This window comes from Phasianus colchicus, chromosome 31, assembly GCF_987193195.1.
Source record: "Phasianus colchicus chromosome 31, bPhaCol1.hap1.1, whole genome shotgun sequence".
Lineage (NCBI taxonomy): Eukaryota > Metazoa > Chordata > Aves > Galliformes > Phasianidae > Phasianus > Phasianus colchicus.
The window spans coordinates 1,376,370-1,394,174 of record NC_143466.1 but is presented as its reverse complement, the minus strand read 5'-3'; the positions used below and the strand labels follow the sequence as shown (position 1 = coordinate 1,394,174).

At 55.4% G+C, this 17,805-nt stretch overlaps 1 protein-coding gene and 1 pseudogene across 1 annotated transcript; both read right to left on the bottom strand.

Moving 5' to 3' along the window:
- Positions 1–1,897: 1,897 nt before the first annotated feature.
- Positions 1,898–5,267, bottom strand: LOC116241269 (free fatty acid receptor 2-like). The gene has a single exon (XM_031611875.2). It carries the CDS (start codon positions 3,719–3,721, stop codon positions 2,411–2,413), a length of 1,311 nt encoding a protein of 436 aa, XP_031467735.2. The 5' UTR covers positions 3,722–5,267; the 3' UTR covers positions 1,898–2,410.
- Positions 5,268–9,851: 4,584 nt separating this feature from the next.
- On the bottom strand, positions 9,852–11,754 carry LOC149914152 (free fatty acid receptor 2-like; annotated as a pseudogene).
- Between the last annotated feature and the right edge of the window lie 6,051 nt (positions 11,755–17,805).

The following is a 17,805-nucleotide window of genomic DNA, read 5'->3' as shown; positions in this document are numbered from 1 at the left end:
CCAGGGAACCGAGGGAGGTCGGGATGGGGGTTGCCTGCGACGCTGGGCTGAGACCTGCTGCCATTCCTCCTCTCCTCTCTAGCTGTCTCTCCCTGTTTGACTATGGAGAGAGAGAGGGTCCATTACTCCCTCAGTCTGGGAAGTGCAATCTCTGCGCCTTTCTCGCACAGAGTCACTCCACCAGTCAATCTCCCGCTCGCACTCTCTGATGGTCCGCAGTCTACCTACCTCCTCCCTCAGCTCCACCACCAGGTTGAGCAGCTCGGCCAGCTGCTCACACTGCACGCAAGTGGCATCCTTCCCATCCTCCCCTGGCAGCAGCAGGCTGAGGCACTCCCAGCAGCCAGCGACCTGAACATTACTGAGCAGACCCTCTATCTGGGTTGCCACAGTCTTTGCGTGGGAAGCACGTTTCCTGGTGAGCACCATGTTTGAAATGGTGGCGTCAGGGCCTGTCAACAGGAGAGCAAGTCACCTGAAAAAAAGACAGGAGCACTCACCCATGCTGACACAAGACCTCCACTCCCACTGCTGCCTTACTGAACGGGCAGTGCAGGCGGCCCTCACACACTGACTCCCTAGTCCATCCTGGTAAAGCTCAACCCATGCAGCCGGCTTCGGCAGGTGGCACCTCAGGGTGACAGTGTCCCCAAGGGACCCCCCTGGCTGGGGTGCAGCGACAGGGAGGGTCGGGGCACGAGGACAGGGGACAGCAGTCAGCCTTGTCCCTGCACACCCTCCTGTGCCCTCTGATGGCCCCCTGACCACGCTCCCCTCCCTCTCTCACCATAAACCCCCTATCACCACACTCATGCTGCCAGGCCCTGCTCGCTGCCACCAGCCACCAACCTGCAAGGGACACGGTTCTGATCGCACATAGGGCCACCAATCCCCGTGGCACCACGTCCCCATTGGCAATCACCCAGGATGAGGGCCAGCACCATTGGTGCCGTGAGGCAGGAACAGCTTTGGGACTGCAGTGGGGGCAGGAAGCAGCCTCAGAGCCACTGTCACTTCCTCTTGTGGACGTTACTCTGTTACATCACCTCCTGATGTGGGATTTGTGGCCCCCAAGAGATGGTGGTACTGAGGGCACCCAATGGCTGACACCCAGAGCCGTGCACACATGCCCCAGTTGTGGTGCCCCATACAGGCTGTCACCCCTGCATATCTCACGCTGTCCCCAAAGGCCTGCCAGTTTGAAGCCCTCTCAGGGAAACAAGCCAGCTCCTGGTCTGAGGTCCTCTTCTCCCTTTCAGACAGGTGGGATCCACCTGCAACCATCAGCACAGCACAGAGTACAGTGCCCTCTGGTCAGAAAAAGAAGAAGCAAAACTTCTGCTGTGGCACCAACCATTCAGCCACATATTTATCAGATGTGTTTCCCTGACCTCTCAGTATCCTTCACAGCTACTGAGCGGACAGAGGAGAACGCCACATGCACTCCCACTGCACCCAGTGAGCAACCCAGTGCCTTTGCAGGGCCCTCAAGCTTCTCTCAGTGACTTCATCACTGCCAGCTTGAGCCATCAGTGAGGGAGAACAACCAGAGGGGTGAACCAGAGCAGGGAGTCTCCTGCTGATGTCCTGAGCTGGCAACAAGGAAGGCAGCACACTTTCCCTACAGGTAGGGACTGGCCGATGAGTCAGAGCCTTTTTTCCCATCAGAAGGAGTCCCCTGCGACAGACACCTTTCTTTTCTTCTGTCTGAAGGCAGTCTGGAGGCGTGCAACTGACTGCCTTGCCCTTGGCAAGGACCTGAGTGCAGGCTCAGGCACTCCCTCCTGGGGAAGACCTGCATGGATGAGTTTTGGGGTGGGCACTCGCCCGGGAAGCTGCATTCTTTTTGGGAAGAACTTTCAGCCTCCTGGAGACCACGGCCAGATGTGTTGTCTGGGAGGCAGCTGATGGGTGAACTGATCTCTGGAGTGTAGAGGGATGCTCTTTCCTCCTGCTCAGCCGTGCACATAGGGGGCACTGGGGATATTGGAGTCACTGGAGGAACTGGGGACATTGCTGGATATTGAGGGCATTGCAGACATGGGGGACACTGAAGGAATTGGGGGCACTGGGCGTAAAGCAAAGTTGGGTCAATAGTCCACATTGACCCCAACACCAGTGGACATTGGGGAAAACATTACGTCACACTCAGGGTTCTGCATTGACCACACTGATCTATGTGACCTCATTGACCACACTGACCACATCCACGGGTCTTTATTGACTCTAACCCAGTAGGACAACCCAACAGCGACCAAGTGTTGGTTGACCCACAAACATTGGACACATCCACGGAACCACTCTTACCACAAAAACAACACACCCATCCCCATTTCTGACCTCCTACCCCATTAAACCCACTCCAATCACAACAACCTCATTTACCCCAGAACCTCCTCCTGGTTGGGGCTCACTCTCCTCCACTCCCCCCCTCACTCCCCCACCCACACCAACCCGAAAACCCATGGATTGTGCCACAAACCGCCCCCACCACCCCACTGACCGCCCTCCGCACAGCACTGGAGGAGAAATAGAAGATGAGGGGGTCGAGCGTGGGGCTGAGGGTGGTGAGGAGCACAGCGTAGGTCCTCCATGTGGGGCTGCGCTGCTGCACAAAGCCCACCACATGCGAGAGGTTGTAGGGACCAAAGCAGATGACAAAGTTGACCATGGTGGCCACGGCCAGCCCCACAGTGCGGTACTTCTTCTGCAGTGGGATGTGGGGTCGAGTGAGGAGGGCACGGATGATGTGGACATAGCAGAACATGGTGATGGCAAAGGGGAGGAGGAAGAGGACGAGGAAGAGCACAAGGCGCAGCGGGAGAACAAAGCGCAGCTGGGTTGGGGAGAAGTCATCGTAGCAGTGGTAGACCTTGTGGGGTTGAGTCTCAGAGGCATTCTGAGAGTTCCATGAGGTGGTGGTGGGGATGTGGGGAGTTTTTGGGGTTGTGCAGGCAGAGAATTGGAGGGTGGAGATGTTGCGGTCAGCCTTGGGGCTGGAGATCCTGTAGATGTTGAGACTGGGGACCTTGGAGCCACTGGGAGTGGTGATGTCAGCAGTAGAAGTACTGGGGACGTCGGTGTCAATGCCGTTAGGTTTGGTTAACTCAAATCCCCCAAGGTCAGACCGACTGGTCCCGGAACAATGGGAGTTGTCCGTCTTCAGCCCAACGTGGTCAACGTGATTGGGGTTGTCCATCACCGATCCCCAGGTCTTTTTCCCATTGAAGCCTAAACCACCTTCCCCATCAGCCTCAGAGCCATTGACCCCAAACTCTCTGTGATGCTCCGCTACAAAGACGAAGGAACAAAGGGACAATGCCATCACCCAAAGGACGGCGCTGGCGGCCATCATCCGCCATAACCTCCGGCGCCGGTTGTAGCGGTGTGGGAACACGACCCCAAAGTAGCGCTCCACACTGAGGGCAGCTATAAAGAGAGTGCTGAGGTAGATGCTGGAGTAGAAGCAGAAGTTTGCAATGGGGCAGAGCACTCTGGGGAAGGGCCACGCCATCATGGCTGCCTCTTCGGCCATCTTGAATGGGAGGAAGAGGAGGACAAGGAGGTCGGCGGTGGTGAGGTGGAGGAGGAGGAGGTCGGCAGCGGTGAGGTGGGGATGAGGACGGTGGCATCGGATTTTGATGAGGAGGGTGAGGAGGGTGAAGATGTTGGCAGGAAAACCCACAGCGAAGGTCAGCACGTGGATGGCTAAGACGAGCATGGCGAGAGGAAGGCTGTGGGACAAAGGGCACAGAGCTGTAGGGCAGGCTATGGGGTCATACTGGAATGGGACAAGATATCAAACCGGGGCTATAGGAGGGGTAAGGGATGATACCAGAGCTATGGGTTGGAGTATGGAGTCCGTGGGCTATGAGGCAAGGATAGGGGGCACAGATCAGACTGTGGGATGGTGTGTCAATTTCTGGGGATATGGGACTGGAAATGAGGATATGGGGTTGGATGTGGAGCTATGGGGCATGATATGGGGCAAGAGGGAGAGTTATGGGGCTGTGAAATGTGATATGGGGCTGCGGGAAGGTATATATGGTCCTCGTAGTCCCAAAGACATGAGTATGAGTGCAGCAGGAGGAAGGTTCCAGGGCTGTGGGACATAAAGCTATGGAGCAGGATATGGATCCATGGGGCAGGACATGGGGTAAGATTTCCTGTTATGGGTCAGGATATGGGATTATGGGCAGGATATGGGCTCGTAGCATTCCCAAAGCGATGAGGATGAGGATGGAGGAAGGGAAGGCTGTGTGGCTGTGGGGCACAGAGCCACGAAGCTGAATATGGAATCACGGGGCTGTGGGGCAGGAACATGGCCTGATGTGGTTATGGGGTACGATGTGGTGTCATGGGGTTATGAGGTGAGGCCCCACAGCTTCCTCCATACCCATGGGAGAGTGCTGCCCCCATATGGATTTCATATGGTTGATTAATGCATTTCCTGCTCAGGGTGAGGAGAAGAGGTGGGGCAGGACCCTGAGCCTCTCCATTTGAAAACCCACAAATGACCCCAAATCCCACAGCTCTCCCAGAACTCCCCACACCTCATAACTCACCAAAACCACATCTCACAGAATCACAGAATCACAGAAACACTAAGGTTGGAAAAGACCTACAGATCATCCAGTCCAACCATCCACCTATCACCAATGGTTCTCGCTAAACCATATCCCTCAACGCAACATCCAAACGTTCCTTGAACACCTCCAGGGAAGGGGATTCCACCACCTCCCTGGGCAGCCCATTCGAGCGCCTGACCACCCTTTCAGAGAAGTAGTATTTCCTAATATCCAGCCTGAATCTTCCCTGGCGCAGCTTGAAACCATTCCCTCTAGTCCTATCACTGGTTATACGGGAGAAGAGGCCGACCCCCAGCTCCTACCACCTCCCTTCAGGTAGCTATAGAGAGCAATAACTTTTCACCTGAGCCTCCTCTTCTCCAGACTGAACAATCCCAGCTCCCTCAGCCGCTCCTCATCAGGCCTGTGCTCCAGACCCCTCACCAGTTTTGTTGCCCTTCTTTGAACACGCTCCAGGGCCTCAATGTCTTTCTTGCAGTGAGGGGCCCAAAACTGGCCACAGTACTCGAGGTGCGGCCTCACCAGAGCTGAGTACAGGGGAACAATTACTTCCCTACTCCTGCTGGTCACATTACTTCTGATGCAAGCCAGGATCCCATTGGCCTTCTTGGCCACCTGGGCACACTGCTGGCTCATGTTTAGCCGAGCGTCAACCAACACCCCCAGGTCCATTTCCTCTATGCAGTCCTCCAGCCACTCCGCCCCAAGCATGTAGCGTTGCCTGGGGTTGTTGTAGCCGAAGTGTAGGACCCGGCATTTGGTCTCGTTGAACCTCATCCCGTTGGCCTCAGCCCAGCCCTCCAGCCTGTCCAGATCCATCTGAATGGTCTCGCCACCCCCAGGCAGATCCACACTTCCAGCCAACTTGGTGTCATCTGCGAATTTACTGAGGGTGCACTCGATGCCTTCATCCAGGTCATCAAGAAAGATCTCGAAGAGGACAGGCTCCAGCACCGACCCCTGGGGAACACCGCTCGTGACCGGTCGCCAGCGGGATTTAGTTCCATTGACCACCACTCTCTGGGCCCGGCGCTCCAGCCAGCTCCTTACCCAGCCAAGAGCGTACCCATCCAAGCCTCGGGCTGCCAGCTTCTGCAGGAGAATACTGTGGGAGACAGTGTCAAAGGCCTCGCTGAAGTCTAGGTAGACCACATCAACAGCCTGTCCCTCATCCACCAGGCGGGTCACTAGATCATAGAAGGAGATCAGGTTGGTCAAGCAGGACCTGCCCTTCGGGAACCCATGCTGGCTAGGCCTGATCCCCCGTTCATCCCGCACTTGCCGCGTGATCTCCCTCAAGAGAATCTGTGACAGTCCAGTTGCAGTAGCAGGTCTCTGACTGTTTCCTTCTGAATCGTGGGTGGTTTAGTCTGCTCCCCAGCCGAGACTACCAGGTCAAAAAGTGGAGTATCCTGAGGATACTCAGGATAACCTTTAAAGACAGACGTAAAGAAGGCATTCAGGACCTCTGCCTTTTCCTTATTGTCAGTAGTCACATTCCCAGCCTCATCCAGTAAGGAATGGAGATTCTCCTTAGTCCTCCTCTTACTGTTGATATATTTGTAAAAGGATTTCTTGTTTCTTTTTATCCCAGCGGCCAGGTTGAGTTCGAGCTGGGCTTTTGCCTTTCTGATTTTCTCCCTGCACATCTTAACAACTTCTCTGTACTCTTTCTGAGTCGCCCGTCCCTTCTTCCACAGGCGGTAGATTCTCTTTTTCTCCTGGAGCCTCAAGAATAGCTCCCTATTCATCCACGCCGGTCTCCTTCCCCGCCGGCTCATCTTGCAGCTCAGGGGGACAGCCCGCTCCTGCGCCTGTAAGACTACCTTCTTGAAGAGCAACCAGTTGTCTTGGACCCCTTTACCCTCTAAGACTGAATCCCAGAGGACTCCCCCTACTAGTCTTCTAAACAATTCAAAGTCCGCCCTCCGGAAGTCCAAGGTAGCAGTTTTGCTGTTCTTCCTCCTGGCTCCACCAAGAATTGAGAACTCTACCATCTCATGGTCACTCTGTCCAAGACAGCCCCCGACCTCCACGTCTCCCACCAGACCTTCTCTGTTTGTGAACAGCAGGTCTAGCGGGGCAGTTCCTCTCGTGGGCTCTCTGACCAGCTGCATCAGGAAGTTATCCTCTCTGCATTCCAGAAACCTCCTAGACTGCTTCTTCTGTGCTGTGCTGTGCTCCCAGCATATGTCAGGGAAGTTGAAGTCCCCCATGAGGACAAGGGCTGGCGACTGTGCAGCTCGTGCCAGCTGCTTATAGAATAGCTCGCCTGTCTCTCATCCTGGTTTGGAGGTCTATAGCAGACGCCCACCAGGATGTCTGCCTTGTCAGCCCTTCCCCTGATCTTTACCCATAGGGATTCAACGTTATCGTCCCCAGTCACAATCTCAGTAGCATAAAAGCAATCCCTAATGCAGAGAGCCACACTGCCACCCCTCCTTCCTTGCCTATCCTTCCTGAAGAGTCTGTAGCCATCCATTGCAGCGCTCCAGTCATGGGAGCAATCCCACCACGTTTCCGTTATGGCAACTAGGTCATCGTTTGCCTGCTGCACAATGGCTTCCAACTCTTCTTGCTTGCTGCCCATGCTGCGTGCATTAGTGTAGACGCAGCTCAGCTGAGCCCCTCGCCTCTCACCTAATCCCAATACCACTTCCCCAGGCTGATCTCTAGTAGGCCTGGCTTTATCCCCTGCCCCCTTCCTATCTAGTTTAAAGCCCTCTCTACAAGTCTTGTCAGCTCCTGGGCAAGTATCCGTTTTCCTTTGGAGACAGGCAATTCCCATCAGCACACCTCAGTCCAAGTGCCGAGTAGACTGCCCCGTGATCAAAGAATCCAAAATTTTTGCGCTTGCACCTCAGCAAATGCTCTCAGCCATGCATTTATAAGATGGCTTTTCCTGGTCATCTCAGTGTTTGTCCCTGCCACCAAGGGAATACTGGCAAACACTACTTGTATGCCCGCTCCACCAACTAACTTCCCCAGTCTCCTAAAATCATTTTTTATAATCCTCAGGCTTCTATCAGCCATCCCATCGCTGCCGGCCTGAACTATCAATAAAGGGCAATAATCAGAGGGGCGGATAAGGCTGGGGAGTTTTCTAGAAATATCCCTGAGCCGGGCCGCAGGAAGGCAGCACACCTCCCTGTGGGTAGGGTCAGGCCGACATATTGGACCCTCTGTTCCTCTCAGAAGAGAGTCGCCTACAACTAGCACCCTCCTTTCTTTCTTGGAGGAGGCAGTCTTCAAACGTGGAGCTGACCGCCTCACCTTGGGCAAGCTTGGCGGCAGTGCTCCCACGTCATCATCACTCACCACTCCCTCTGGTTGTTTCAGGGCTTCATACCTGTTACTGAGAGGGACCAGGGAACCGAGGGAGGTCGGGATGGGGGTTGCCTGCGACGCTGGGCTGAGACCTGCTGCCATTCCTCCTCTCCTCTCTAGCTGTCTCTCCCTGTTTGACTATGGAGAGAGAGAGGGTCCATTACTCCCTCAGTCTGGGAAGTGCAATCTCTGCGCCTTTCTCGCACAGAGTCACTCCACCAGTCAATCTCCCGCTCGCACTCTCTGATGGTCCGCAGTCTACCTACCTCCTCCCTCAGCTCCACCACCAGGTTGAGCAGCTCGGCCAGCTGCTCACACCGCACGCAAGTGGCATCCTTCCCATCCTCCCCTGGCAGCAGCAGGCTGAGGCACTCCCAGCAGCCAGCGACCTGAACATTACTGAGCAGACCCTCTATCTGGGTTGCCACAGTCTTTGCGTGGGAAGCACGTTTCCTGGTGAGCACCATGTTTGAAATGGTGGCGTCAGGGCCTGTCAACAGGAGAGCAAGTCACCTGAAAAAAAGACAGGAGCACTCACCCATGCTGACACAAGACCTCCACTCCCACTGCTGCCTTACTGAACGGGCAGTGCAGGCGGCCCTCACACACTGACTCCCTAGTCCATCCTGGTAAAGCTCAACCCATGCAGCCGGCTTCGGCAGGTGGCAGCGCAGGGTGACAGTGTCCCCAAGGGACCCCCCTGGCTGGGGTGCAGCGACAGGGAGGGTCGGGGCACGAGGACAGGGGACAGCAGTCAGCCTTGTCCCTGCACACCCTCCTGTGCCCTCTGATGGCCCCCTGACCACGCTCCCCTCCCTCTCTCACCATAAACCCCCTATCACCACACTCATGCTGCCAGGCCCTGCTCGCTGCCACCAGCCACCAACCTGCAAGGGACACGGTTCTGATCGCACATAGGGCCACCAACCCCCGTGGCACCACGTCCCCATTGGCAATCACCCAGGATGAGGGCCAGCACCATTGGTGCCGTGAGGCAGGAACAGCTTTGGGACTGCAGTGGGGGCAGGAAGCAGCCTCAGAGCCACTGTCACTTCCTCTTGTGGACGTTACTCTGTTACATCACCTCCTGATGTGGAATTTGTGGTCCCCAAGAGATGGTGGTACTGAGGGCACCCAATGGCTGACACCCAGAGCCGTGCACACATGCCCCAGTTGTGGTGCCCCATACAGGCTGTCACCCCTGCATATCTCACGCTGTCCCCAAAGGCCTGCCAGTTTGAAGCCCTCTCAGGGAAACAAGCCAGCTCCTGGTCTGAGGTCCTCTTCTCCCTTTCAGACAGGTGGGATCCACCTGCAACCATCAGCACAGCACAGAGTACAGTGCCCTCTGGTCAGAAAAAGAAGAAGCAAAACTTCTGCTGTGGCACCAACCATTCAGCCACATATTTATCAGATGTGTTTCCCTGACCTCTCAGTATCCTTCACAGCTACTGAGCGGACAGAGGAGAACGCCACATGCACTCCCACTGCACCCAGTGAGCAACCCAGTGCCTTTGCAGGGCCCTCAAGCTTCTCTCAGTGACTTCATCACTGCCAGCTTGAGCCATCAGTGAGGGAGAACAACCAGAGGGGTGAACCAGAGCAGGGAGTCTCCTGCTGATGTCCTGAGCTGGCAACAAGGAAGGCAGCACACTTTCCCTACAGGTAGGGACTGGCCGATGAGTCAGAGCCTTTTTTCCCATCAGAAGGAGTCCCCTGCGACAGACACCTTTCTTTTCTTCTGTCTGAAGGCAGTCTGGAGGCGTGCAACTGACTGCCTTGCCCTTGGCAAGGACCTGAGTGCAGGCTCAGGCACTCCCTCCTGGGGAAGACCTGCATGGATGAGTTTTGGGGTGGGCACTCGCCCGGGAAGCTGCATTCTTTTTGGGAAGAACTTTCAGCCTCCTGGAGACCACGGCCAGATGTGTTGTCTGGGAGGCAGCTGATGGGTGAACTGATCTCTGGAGTGTAGAGGGATGCTCTTTCCTCCTGCTCAGCCGTGCACATAGGGGGCACTGGGGATATTGGAGTCACTGGAGGAACTGGGGACATTGCTGGATATTGAGGGCATTGCAGACATGGGGGACACTGAAGGAATTGGGGGCACTGGGCGTAAAGCAAAGTTGGGTCAATAGTCCACATTGACCCCAACACCAGTGGACATTGGGGAAAACATTACGTCACACTCAGGGTTCTGCATTGACCACACTGATCTATGTGACCTCATTGACCACACTGACCACATCCACGGGTCTTTATTGACTCTAACCCAGTAGGACAACCCAACAGCGACCAAGTGTTGGTTGACCCACAAACATTGGACACATCCACGGAACCACTCTTACCACAAAAACAACACACCCATCCCCATTTCTGACCTCCTACCCCATTAAACCCACTCCAATCACAACAACCTCATTTACCCCAGAACCTCCTCCTGGTTGGGGCTCACTCTCCTCCACTCCCCCCCTCACTCCCCCACCCACACCAACCCGAAAACCCATGGATTGTGCCACAAACCGCCCCCACCACCCCACTGACCGCCCTCCGCACAGCACTGGAGGAGAAATAGAAGATGAAGGGGTCGAGCGCGGGGCTGAGGGTGGTGAGGAGCACAGCGTAGGTCCTCCATGTGGGGCTGCGCTGCTGCACAAAGCCCACCACATGCGAGAGGTTGTAGGGACCAAAGCAGATGACAAAGTTGACCATGGTGGCCACGGCCAGCCCCACAGTGCGGTACTTCTTCTGCAGTGGGATGTGGGGTCGAGTGAGGAGGGCACGGATGATGTGGACATAGCAGAACATGGTGATGGCAAAGGGGAGGAGGAAGAGGACGAGGAAGAGCACAAGGCGCAGCGGGAGAACAAAGCGCAGCTGGGTTGGGGAGAAGTCATCGTAGCAGTGGTAGACCTTGTGGGGTTGAGTCTCAGAGGCATTCTGAGAGTTTCATGAGGTTGTGGTGGGGATGTGGGGAGTTTTTGGGGTTGTGCAGGCAGAGAATTGGAGGGTGGAGATGTTGCGGTCGGCCTTGGGGCTGGAGATCCTGTAGATGTTGAGACTGGGGACCTTGGAGCCACTGGGAGTGGTGATGTCAGCAGTAGAAGTACTGGGGACGTCGGTGTCAATGCCGTTAGGTTTGGTTAACTCAAATCCCCCAGGGTCAGACCGACTGGTCCCGGAACAATGGGAGTTGTCCGTCTTCAGCCCAACGTGGTCAACGTGATTGGGGTTGTCCATCACCGATCCCCAGGTCTTTTTCCCATTGAAGCCTAAACCACCTTCCCCATCAGCCTCAGAGCCATTGACCCCAAACTCTCTGTGATGCTCCGCTACAAAGACGAAGGAACAAAGGGACAATGCCATCACCCAAAGGACGGCGCTGGCGGCCATCGTCCGCCATAACCTCCGGCGCCGGTTGTAGCGGTGTGGGAACACGACCCCAAAGTAGCGCTCCACACTGAGGGCAGCTATAAAGAGAGTGCTGAGGTAGATGCTGGAGTAGAAGCAGAAGTTTGCAATGGGGCAGAGCACTCTGGGGAAGGGCCACGCCATCATGGCTGCCTCTTCGGCCATCTTGAATGGGAGGAAGAGGAGGACAAGGAGGTCGGCGGTGGTGAGGTGGAGGAGGAGGAGGTCGGCAGCGGTGAGGTGGGGATGAGGACGGTGGCATCGGATTTTGATGAGGAGGGTGAGGAGGGTGAAGATGTTGGCAGGAAAACCCACAGCGAAGGTCAGCACGTGGATGGCTAAGACGAGCATGGCGAGAGGAAGTCTGTGGGACAAAGAGCATAGAGCTGTAGGGCAGGCTATGGGGTCATACTGGAATAGGACATGGTATCAAACCGGGGCTATAGGAGGGGTAAGGGATGATACCAGAGCTATGGGTTGGAGTATGGAGTCCGTGGGCTATGAGGCAAGGATAGGGGGCACAGATCAGACTGTGGGATGGTGTGTCAATTTCTGGGGATATGGGACTGGAAATGAGGATATGGGGTTGGATGTGGAGCTATGGGGCATGATATGGGGCAAGAGGGAGAGTTATGGGGCTGTGAAATGTGATATGGGGCTGCGGGAAGGTATATATGGTCCTCGTAGTCCCAAAGACATGAGTATGAGTGCAGCAGGAGGAAGGTTCCAGGGCTGTGGGACATAAAGCTATGGAGCAGGATATGGATCCATGGGGCAGGACATGGGGTAAGATTTCCTGTTATGGGTCAGGATATGGGATTATGGGCAGGATATGGGCTCGTAGCATTCCCAAAGCGATGAGGATGAGGATGGAGGAAGGGAAGGCTGTGTGGCTGTGGGGCACAGAGCCACGAAGCTGAATATGGAATCACGGGGCTGTGGGGCAGGAACATGGCCTGATGTGGTTATGGGGTACGATGTGGTGTCATGGGGTTATGAGGTGAGGCCCCACAGCTTCCTCCATACCCATGGGAGAGTGCTGCCCCCATATGGATTTCATATGGTTGATTAATGCATTTCCTGCTCAGGGTGAGGAGAAGAGGTGGGGCAGGACCCTGAGCCTCTCCATTTGAAAACCCACAAATGACCCCAAATCCCACAGCTCTCCCAGAACTCCCCACACCTCATAACTCACCAAAACCACATCTCACAGAATCACAGAATCACAGAAACACTAAGGTTGGAAAAGACCTACAGATCATCCAGTCCAACCATCCACCTATCACCAATGGTTCTCGCTAAACCATATCCCTCAACGCAACATCCAAACGTTCCTTGAACACCTCCAGGGAAGGGGATTCCACCACCTCCCTGGGCAGCCCATTCGAGCGCCTGACCACCCTTTCAGAGAAGTAGTATTTCCTAATATCCAGCCTGAATCTTCCCTGGCGCAGCTTGAAACCATTCCCTCTAGTCCTATCACCGGTTATACGGGAGAAGAGGCCGACCCCCAGCTCCTACCACCTCCCTTCAGGTAGCTATAGAGAGCAATAACTTTTCACCTGAGCCTCCTCTTCTCCAGACTGAACAATCCCAGCTCCCTCAGCCGCTCCTCATCAGGCCTGTGCTCCAGACCCCTCACCAGTTTTGTTGCCCTTCTTTGAACACGCTCCAGGGCCTCAATGTCTTTCTTGCAGTGAGGGGCCCAAAACTGGCCACAGTACTCGAGGTGCGGCCTCACCAGAGCTGAGTACAGGGGAACAATTACTTCCCTACTCCTGCTGGTCACATTACTTCTGATGCAAGCCAGGATCCCATTGGCCTTCTTGGCCACCTGGGCACACTGCTGGCTCATGTTTAGCCGAGCGTCAACCAACACCCCCAGGTCCATTTCCTCTATGCAGTCCTCCAGCCACTCCGCCCCAAGCATGTAGCGTTGCCTGGGGTTGTTGTAGCCGAAGTGTAGGACCTGGCATTTGGTCTCGTTGAACCTCATCCCGTTGGCCTCAGCCCAGCCCTCCAGCCTGTCCAGATCCATCTGAATGGTCTCGCCACCCCCAGGCAGATCCACACTTCCAGCCAACTTGGTGTCATCTGCGAATTTACTGAGGGTGCACTCGATGCCTTCATCCAGGTCATCAAGAAAGATCTCGAAGAGGACAGGCTCCAGCACCGACCCCTGGGGAACACAGCTCGTGACCGGTCGCCAGCGGGATTTAGTTCCATTGACCACCACTCTCTGGGCCCGGCGCTCCAGCCAGCTCCTTACCCAGCCAAGAGCGTACCCATCCAAGCCTCGGGCTGCCAGCTTCTGCAGGAGAATGCTGTGGGAGACAGTGTCAAAGGCCTCGCTGAAGTCTAGGTAGACCACATCAACAGCCTGTCCCTCATCCACCAGGCGGGTCACTAGATCATAGAAGGAGATCAGGTTGGTCAAGCAGGACCTGCCCTTCGGGAACCCATGCTGGCTAGGCCTGATCCCCCGTTCATCCCGCACTTGCCGCGTGATCTCCCTCAAGAGAATCTGTGACAGTCCAGTTGCAGTAGCAGGTCTCTGACTGTTTCCTTCTGAATCGTGGGTGGTTTAGTCTGCTCCCCAGCCGAGACTACCAGGTCAAAAAGTGGAGTATCCTGAGGATACTCAGGATAACCTTTAAAGACAGACGTAAAGAAGGCATTCAGGACCTCTGCCTTTTCCTTATTGTCAGTAGTCACATTCCCAGCCTCATCCAGTAAGGAATGGAGATTCTCCTTAGTCCTCCTCTTACTGTTGATATATTTGTAAAAGGATTTCTTGTTTCTTTTTATCCCAGCGGCCAGGTTGAGTTCGAGCTGGGCTTTTGCCTTTCTGATTTTCTCCCTGCACATCTTAACAACTTCTCTGTACTCTTTCTGAGTCGCCCGTCCCTTCTTCCACAGGCGGTAGATTCTCTTTTTCTCCTGGAGCCTCAAGAATAGCTCCCTATTCATCCACGCCGGTCTCCTTCCCCGCCGGCTCATCTTGCAGCTCAGGGGGACAGCCCGCTCCTGCGCCTGTAAGACTACCTTCTTGAAGAGCAACCAGTTGTCTTGGACCCCTTTACCCTCTAAGACTGAATCCCAGAGGACTCCCCCTACTAGTCTTCTAAACAATTCAAAGTCCGCCCTCCGGAAGTCCAAGGTAGCAGTTTTGCTGTTCTTCCTCCTGGCTCCACCAAGAATTGAGAACTCTACCATCTCATGGTCACTCTGTCCAAGACAGCCCCCGACCTCCACGTCTCCCACCAGACCTTCTCTGTTTGTGAACAGCAGGTCTAGCGGGGCAATTCCTCTCGTGGGCTCTCTGACCAGCTGCATCAGGAAGTTATCCTCTCTGCATTCCAGAAACCTCCTAGACTGCTTCTTCTGTGCTGTGCTGTGCTCCCAGCATATGTCAGGGAAGTTGAAGTCCCCCATGAGGACAAGGGCTGGCGACTGTGCAGCTCGTGCCAGCTGCTTATAGAATAGCTCGCCTGTCTCTCATCCTGGTTTGGAGGTCTATAGCAGACGCCCACCAGGATGTCTGCCTTGTCAGCCCTTCCCCTGATCTTTACCCATAGGGATTCAACGTTATCGTCCCCAGTCACAATCTCAGTAGCATAAAAGCAATCCCTAATGCAGAGAGCCACACTGCCACCCCTCCTTCCTTGCCTATCCTTCCTGAAGAGTCTGTAGCCATCCATTGCAGCGCTCCAGTCATGGGAGCAATCCCACCACGTTTCCGTTATGGCAACTAGGTCATCGTTTGCCTGCTGCACAATGGCTTCCAACTCTTCTTGCTTGCTGCCCATGCTGCGTGCATTAGTGTAGACGCAGCTCAGCTGAGCCCCTCGCCTCTCACCTAATCCCAATACCACTTCCCCAGGCTGATCTCTAGTAGGCCTGGCTTTATCCCCTGCCCCCTTCCTATCTAGTTTAAAGCCCTCTCTACAAGTCTTGTCAGCTCCTGGGCAAGTATCCGTTTTCCTTTGGAGACAGGCAATTCCCATCAGCACACCTCAGTCCAAGTGCCGAGTAGACTGCCCCGTGATCAAAGAATCCAAAATTTTTGCACTTGCACCTCAGCAAATGCTCTCAGCCATGCATTTATAAGATGGCTTTTCCTGGTCATCTCAGTGTTTGTCCCTGCCACCAAGGGAATACTGGCAAACACTACTTGTATGCCCGCTCCACCAACTAACTTCCCCAGTCTCCTAAAATCATTTTTTATAATCCTCAGGCTTCTATCAGCCATCCCATCGCTGCCGGCCTGAACTATCAATAAAGGGCAATAATCAGAGGGGCGGATAAGGCTGGGGAGTTTTCTAGAAATATCCCTGAGCCGGGCCGCAGGAAGGCAGCACACCTCCCTGTGGGTAGGGTCAGGCCGACATATTGGACCCTCTGTTCCTCTCAGAAGAGAGTCGCCTACAACTAGCACCCTCCTTTCTTTCTTGGAGGAGGCAGTCTTCAAACGTGGAGCTGACCGCCTCACCTTGGGCAAGCTTGGCGGCAGTGCTCCCACGTCATCATCACTCACCACTCCCTCTGGTTGTTTCAGGGCTTCATACCTGTTACTGAGAGGGACCAGGGAACCGAGGGAGGTCGGGATGGGGGTTGCCTGCGACGCTGGGCTGAGACCTGCTGCCATTCCTCCTCTCCTCTCAAGCTGTCTCTCCCTGTTTGACTATGGAGAGAGAGAGGGTCCATTACTCCCTCAGTCTGGGAAGTGCAATCTCTGCGCCTTTCTCGCACAGAGTCACTCCACCAGTCAATCTCCCGCTCGCACTCTCTGATGGTCCGCAGTCTACCTACCTCCTCCCTCAGCTCCACCACCACGTTGAGCAGCTCGGCCAGCTGCTCACACCGCACGCAAATGGCATCCTTCCCATCCTCCCCCGGCAGCAGCAGGCTGAGGCACTCCCAGCAGCCAGCGACCTGAACATTACTGAGCAGACCCTCTATCTGGGTTGCCACAGTCTTTGCGTGGGAAGCACGTTTCCTGGTGAGCACCATGTTTGAAATGGTGGCGTCAGGGCCTGTCAACAGGAGAGCAAGTCACCTGAAAAAAAGACAGGAGCACTCACCCATGCTGACACAAGACCTCCACTCCCACTGCTGCCTCATTGAATGGGCAGTGCAGGCGGCCCTCACACACTGACTCCCTAGTCCATCCTGGTAAAGCTCAACCCATGCAGCCGGCTTCGGCAGGTGGCAGCGCAGGGTGACAGTGTCCCCAAGGGACCCCCCTGGCTGGGGTGCAGCGACAGGGAGGGTCGGGGCACGAGGACAGGGGACAGCAGTCAGCCTTGTCCCTGCACACCCTCCTGTGCCCTCTGATGGCCCCCTGACCACGCTCCCCTCCCTCTCTCACCATAAACCCCCTATCACCACACTCATGCTGCCAGGCCCTGCTCGCTGCCACCAGCCACCAACCTGCAAGGGACACGGTTCTGATCGCACATAGGGCCACCAACCCCCGTGGCACCACGTCCCCATTGGCAATCACCCAGGATGAGGGCCAGCACCATTGGTGCCGTGAGGCAGGAACAGCTTTGGGACTGCAGTGGGGGCAGGAAGCAGCCTCAGAGCCACTGTCACTTCCTCTTGTGGACGTTACTCTGTTACATCACCTCCTGATGTGGAATTTGTGGTCCCCAAGAGATGGTGGTACTGAGGGCACCCAATGGCTGACACCCAGAGCCGTGCACACATGCCCCAGTTGTGGTGCCCCATACAGGCTGTCACCCCTGCATATCTCACGCTGTCCCCAAAGGCCTGCCAGTTTGAAGCCCTCTCAGGGAAACAAGCCAGCTCCTGGTCTGAGGTCCTCTTCTCCCTTTCAGACAGGTGGGATCCACCTGCAACCATCAGCACAGCACAGAGTACAGTGCCCTCTGGTCAGAAAAAGAAGAAGCAAAACTTCTGCTGTGGCACCAACCATTCAGCCACATATTTATCAGATGTGTTTCCCTGACCTCTCAGTATCCTTCACAGCTACTGAGCGGACAGAGGAGAACGCCACATGCACTCCCACTGCACCCAGTGAGCAACCCAGTGCCTTTGCAGGGCCCTCAAGCTTCTCTCAGTGACTTCATCACTGCCAGCTTGAGCCATCAGTGAGGGAGAACAACCAGAGGGGTGAACCAGAGCAGGGAGTCTCCTGCTGATGTCCTGAGCTGGCAACAAGGAAGGCAGCACACTTTCCCTACAGGTAGGGACTGGCCGATGAGTCAGAGCCTTTTTTCCCATCAGAAGGAGTCCCCTGCGACAGACACCTTTCTTTTCTTCTGTCTGAAGGCAGTCTGGAGGCGTGCAACTGACTGCCTTGCCCTTGGCAAGGACCTGAGTGCAGGCTCAGGCACTCCCTCCTGGGGAAGACCTGCATGGATGAGTTTTGGGGTGGGCACTCGCCCGGGAAGCTGCATTCTTTTTGGGAAGAACTTTCAGCCTCCTGGAGACCACGGCCAGATGTGTTGTCTGG